This window comes from Sardina pilchardus, chromosome 19 (assembly GCF_963854185.1).
Source record: "Sardina pilchardus chromosome 19, fSarPil1.1, whole genome shotgun sequence".
Classification (NCBI taxonomy): Eukaryota; Metazoa; Chordata; class Actinopteri; order Clupeiformes; family Clupeidae; genus Sardina; species Sardina pilchardus.
In genome coordinates this window covers 14,941,911-14,947,910 of record NC_085012.1, presented here as the reverse complement: position 1 = coordinate 14,947,910, position 6,000 = coordinate 14,941,911, and the positions used below count along the sequence as shown (strand labels likewise).

At 39.1% G+C, this 6,000-nt stretch overlaps 1 protein-coding gene across 1 annotated transcript in view; it reads right to left on the bottom strand.

Moving 5' to 3' along the window:
- Nucleotides 1–1,170: 1,170 nt before the first annotated feature.
- LOC134065618 (cohesin subunit SA-1-like) overlaps nucleotides 1,171–6,000 on the bottom strand; it is a 25,934-nt gene continuing 21,104 nt past the window's right edge. The window contains exons 31-34 of the mRNA XM_062520571.1: nucleotides 3,597–3,713; nucleotides 3,246–3,372; nucleotides 3,064–3,144; nucleotides 1,171–2,476 (exon numbers count right to left, since the gene is read on the bottom strand). Coding sequence (XP_062376555.1) covers nucleotides 2,453–2,476; nucleotides 3,064–3,144; nucleotides 3,246–3,372; nucleotides 3,597–3,713 — 349 coding nt within the window. The 3' untranslated portion in view covers nucleotides 1,171–2,452. The remainder of the gene's footprint in view (nucleotides 2,477–3,063; nucleotides 3,145–3,245; nucleotides 3,373–3,596; nucleotides 3,714–6,000) is intronic.

Genomic DNA, 6,000 nt, shown 5'->3' with positions numbered 1-6,000 from the left:
GCTATTTATTCTTTCTATCTTTTCTCATCAGAAACAAATACAGTAGAGTTCGAAGGCCTATGCTTTTGTTGCTTGTTATATGATGAGTCATTTCATTTATCCAATTGAAAAAATGGGAAGGCATGCTAGAAATGGGCGTGCGAATAAGACATATTGTAAACCATAGCTTCATCATGTTGTGCTCTTTTTTATATATATATATCTTATCATCGAGTCACACGCTTGTACAGCATAATCTTTCCTTCAACTAATGTTCCTACCAACTGGATCTCAGAAAACAATAGCCTAACATGAACTGAAATCATATAACCAGGCAGATGTGGCTCCCATGACTTGGTCAAAAGCTTTGTAACAATCAAACCTGAGGCCTAGACCTATTTCCACTCACTTTGAAATATAAACTTGGTCACTTGCCATAGCCTACTTAGGAATAACATAACATGGGGTCCAAATCCTGTTCACTAACATAATCAAATGCACAAATGCATGCGCACACAATCATATAGTAAAAGAATAAACAGTCAAAGAATATATCTAGTTTCTTGGAAGCTAGAGTGGTGCAGGTGCAGCTGCAGCTGGCAACTCCGTCCCAATGGTTAGTCTTGTCTTATCTACAAATATTCATGTCAGGCCTTCCTCCTTGTGTGACAGACAATGAAGTTCTCCTAAGAGAAGTGCGACATTTGGAATATTTAACTGGAGCTGACTTTCAATTTTTTTTTTTTTTTTTTTAATTTCCCTCAAATCATGACACCCTAGTCTAGTGGATGCTAGTGAATTTCTAGAAGTGAATGGCAGCAATGACAAGACTGTTCCCATAGGCTCAAGTCCACTTTCTCCTTCAACTTGATGTAAACATCAACCCCTGCAAACAGTTTCAATTACTGCCCTATTGTCACAGGGCATTGAATTCGTTTTAAAATGTTTGATTAGTCATTACCACATACATCTGATCTCAACTTTCCTACAGTTCTGTTTGGATGTTTGTAGCAGTATGTCCGACCTTGTGTGTTTGTCAAGTTACATTTCGCTCCAATTTTTTTTCCCGGAATTGTTCTTTGGTAATTAGAAACACAGTCCAACAAATTGACCTGTCACTTGTCAGCACTCATCCTTAATCTGAAACATTTTGTGAATGGTAACTGTTACACAGTTGTAATGATCTGGTTTAGAAGTGTGTTTAATAGATCATCTAAAACAGCATAAACACCTGAGTTCAGTGGCATAGCAGAAACATGGTTACAAATATTTTTAAATAGCTTTATTCAAAATATTCTTACAAAGAAAAAAAAAAGAATGCTTTCAAAATGCATATTGTAAAACTGCAACAATGCCTGTTAAAACTGCTCATATTAGATTGTGCAGAAACACGAGCATAAGGAGTTCTGGGACCACAGTCTTGTGCCGAGGAGCGGAGCCTTAAATCAGGCGCCAAATGTCACCTACCGCCAAACTCCATAATCACAAAAACGCAATGCAACATGCTTCATGTTCCCCACCCTCACAGAACAAAAAAAAAAACAACCTTCACAGGAGAAGACCAACCATCAGAGGTTAGCCAGAAGTCCTAAATCCTTTTTTCCCCTCACTTCCAGTATAGTACTATAGGTGAAATAATTTGCCGTTTTCCCCTGCTTTAGCAATGTGTCAATGTTTAAGCTTCAATTTCTGCTCAAAATGTCAATGAAATGCAAACAATACTGTCTGTTAAGGCATTAGGTTGAACAATGAATCCAAATCCCAAATTCTTGCATATCTAAGCAGTAACTACTGATGTTGTGAGAAAAACTGGACTGAACTGCCCTCACCCTGACATTCAGAAACGTGTGACTACTTTGAGTTCAGGGTCTTTTGTCCCCCAGCCCTCTCAGGACACAAACGTTTAGAAAAGAGAAGATACAGGTGATATGTTTTATCTCTGTGTAGGGATTGGGGGTGAACATACATCCAGTGTGAGTCAAAGAAAGAAGGGTAATGCCACGCATATCCAGCACCAGACAGAGCTTTGATATGTCAAGAAAATGCATATGTAGGGAACTGCAATTAGGATTTGATGAAATCCAAATCCTTGATTGATGTACAGGTCGGATATTTATGGAATTATGGTGTTGTTACAAATGCAATTAGGCACATAATCGAAAGGAAAAAAAAAAGATTAATGGGAGTATTTTTTGTGTTTTTATGTACAACATGTGAAATACACCGAGAAATACTATGAACAACAAAAAACGAACCAAAAAAAAAACAAAAAAAACAAACAGAACTTTGTTGGGGCAGGTTGAGAGGACACACAAAATGATATCGCCTGTGAGGAGTTTGACTCATACTGTTGGTGCGATCAGAAGTCAGTAAGCCAGTGATCTCAGACCATGTCTTGTCCGTCCTAACTGATGCATCCTCTTAAAGACACCAGATCCTGAAGTAGAAAATCTCATCCCAGTCTCCGACTTTCTCAAAACATCTGCATACCAAAGCCCTGCATCAAAAAAAATCACCACAACAGTCTTTATAACAGCTATGCACATGGAAAACCTACACAAACAATAAATTCACTATTACTGCAACTTATTGTACACCACAATTTCCCAACTACAAGCCAAGGTTTATACATTGAAAAATGTCTTATTTCTTAATATTTATTATGCTTTTTTGTTTTTGTTTTTTTAAACTGCATAAAACACGGTTTATACACAATTCGGTTAATACCGTACACAGGAAATTACTGTCGGACTAGATTTCCAAAACTGGGAAAATATTACTTTCTTTCTATTTCATTTCATGTGGTCTGTTTCTGAACTATGTCTACAGTATTACACAGGAGTAAACGCTGTGAGGAAATGATGCACTGGAAATTAGTTAATTCCAAGAGCTTCTTAGTTGTATAATGCTAGTTGAACAGTTGACAGTTGACAACATGATTATTTTCTACACTATTACAATTAACGTTACAAAAAGGGTACATATATACATCGGAGTATAAAAAGCCGAGCTAATTTCATGTATGACCCTCTGCAAACCGAGAGAGTATTTACAATTGGTCAATTTCAACAGTATTCGACTTACAGATTCGTCTTCTATGATGGCTGCGGAATCAAAGAAATCTGGTCGGAGTTCAGCTCTCTCTCGCCGGTTCCTAGATGGTGGCTGGAAAAGGAAAATGGTCATATGATCTCTTTTTCTAGTCACGTGACCCATGTGTTATACGCTTTAAGGAAATTCTGACATAACAATGAATACCAGCTTACCAAATCAATGACCATAGTGTCCTCAATAACCATGGAGTCATCCTCGTTCATGTACTCTAACTGTCCGCGGGAGGACATCATGACGTCCTCGAAGATTGGCTCAGCATCGTCCTCCATGAGACCTCGCCTGAAAGGAGGAGGCAGATTTCATTTTCAGCTGAGCAATCACAAACCAAAGTGCACACAGAGCTGCCAGGCCCTCCTAGGGATGCAGGGCTTCACATTGTTGTGTCTGAGCACACAAACGGTCACATCTGATAAGGCTGAGCTACGCCAACACTCGGCGCAGTGCAGTAGACTCTACTGGAAATTACCGGTTTCTCTTAAAAGTGGTTGTTGAATGGTACTCACACTGAGGGTCTGACGCCTGCACCCCTTGCCTTGGTCATGTAATTCATGCCCCCTCTGTCCTTCCGGCTGGCTTCGTCCAACTTCTGCTGACCAAGCCACGACATCTGCATCTGTGGGCTGCAAAGGGAAAGTACCACTCCGTCAAATACAAACAACACACATCTGCACATCAAACAGCTGAGCTTATTCAAATACAGATTTTGAATCAAAGGAGATATTTGCTTTTGTCTGTATGCAGGGCTTTGGAACAGATCCTCATTGAAATGACTAGCTAATTTACAATAATAATAATCTGAAATGGACTTTGATATGTAACTGAATTATCTTTCAAACTATATAGGAACCTGTTGAATTGTGTAAACAATAAGCATCAACTAGCCTTCTGCAGATAAGAGGGCTGTGGCCACACACACAATGGGAAAACAGAGGGCTTTAATGGCTTGACGCCTCCAGTTGCATTCCAACATGACTGGGTCATCTATGAAGTACCTTATACTCTAGTGACTTTCTTGCCAAAAATGTACAGTGGCTATTCATACCACTGTAATACAACCCCTGGCATAAATTATGGAATCACCAGTCTTGGAGGATGTTAATCCAGTTGTTTATTTTTTTTAGAAAAAAGCCAGATCACAGACATGACACAAAACTAAGTTCATTTCAAATGGCAACTTTCTGGCTTTAGGAAACATTAAAGGAAATCAAGAAAAAAAATAATTAATCAGTAACAGTTGCTTGTTTTAGACCAACCAGAGGGGAAAAAAATATGGAATCACTCAATTCCAAGGAAAAAAATATGGAATCATGAAAAACAAATTGACAAAAGAACACTTAAACGCACCACTAGTACTTTGTTGCACCACCTCTGGCTTTTGTAACAGCTTACAAAGGCATGGACTTCATGAGTGACAAACAGTACTCTTCATCAATCTGGCTCCAACTTTCTCTGATTCCAGTTGCCAGATCAGTTTTGCAGGTTGAAGCCTTGGGATGCTAGCCTGGCTAACGCCTCCCACTTCTCAAATGAGACGTGGTCTGGCAACCAGACGTTCATTTTCTCGTATTTGAAAAAATGCCCAGAGCCGTTCATTGGGTGCCACGGATGTCTATCAAATGCGCATAGCTCACCCAACTCGTTCGTATGCAACGCTAAGGGCTGCCGTAAATCCTTTGGCGTCGAATGTAGACGCAAGAAGGCAACGGAAACTTCTCGGATGTTCTGTGATTGGTTCGCCAACATCAGTTGAACATTTGGGCGTTAGTTTCCAGACTGGCTTAGCAGCGGGATTGAAATCACCGCGCAAGGCAGTATGGGAAAACCCAGGCTATTGGGATGCACCATTTTCTTCAAATTCTACTACAGATTTTCAATTGGATTGAGATCCAGACTATTTGCAGGCCATGACATTGACCTCATGTGTCTTCCTTCAAGGAATTCAACAGTTTTTGCTCTATGACAAGATGCATTATCATCTTGAAAAATGATGTAATCATCCCCAAACATCCTTTCAATTGATTGGATAAGAAAAGTGTCCAAAATGTCAATATAAACTTTATATAATAAATAATAATATAAGCATTATTGAAGATGTAACAATCGCCATCTCCCCAATGCCTTTACCTGACATGCAGCCCCATATCATCAATGACTTGCTTTCTTCAGGCAGTTGTCTTCATAAATCTCATTGAAATGGCACCAAACAAAAGTTCCAGCATCATCACCTTGCCCATTGCAGAAACGCGATTCATCACTGAATATGACTTTCATCTAGTTATATCCACATTCCAATGAGATTTATGAAGACAACTGCCTGAAGAAAACATGCACATTTCCTCAGTCGTTGATGATATGGGGCTGCATGTCAGGTAAAGGCATTGGGGAGACGGCGATCGTTACATCTTCAATAATACTCAATCCAATTGAAAATCTGTAGTAGAATTTGAAGAAAATGGTGCATCCCAAGGCTCCAACTTGCAAAACTGATCTGGCAACTGGAATCAGAGAAAGTTGGAGCCAGATTGATGAAGAGTACTGTTTGTCACTCATTAAGTCCATGCCTCAGAGACTGCAAGCTGTTATAAAAGCCAGAGGTGGTGCAACAAAGTACTAGTGGTGCGTTGAATTGTTCTTTTGTCAATTTGTTTTTCATGATTCCATAATTTTTTCCTTGGAATTGAGTGATTCCATATTTTTTTTCCCCCCTGGTTGGTCTAAAACAAGCAACTCTTACTGATTAATTATTTTTTTTCTTGATTTCCTACAATGTTTCTTAAAGCCAGAAAGTTGCCATTTGAAACTAACTTAGTTTTGTGTCATGTCTTTGATCTGGCTTTTTAAAAAAAAATTAAACAACTGGAATAACATCCTCCAAGACTGGTGATTCCATAATTTATGCCAGGGGTT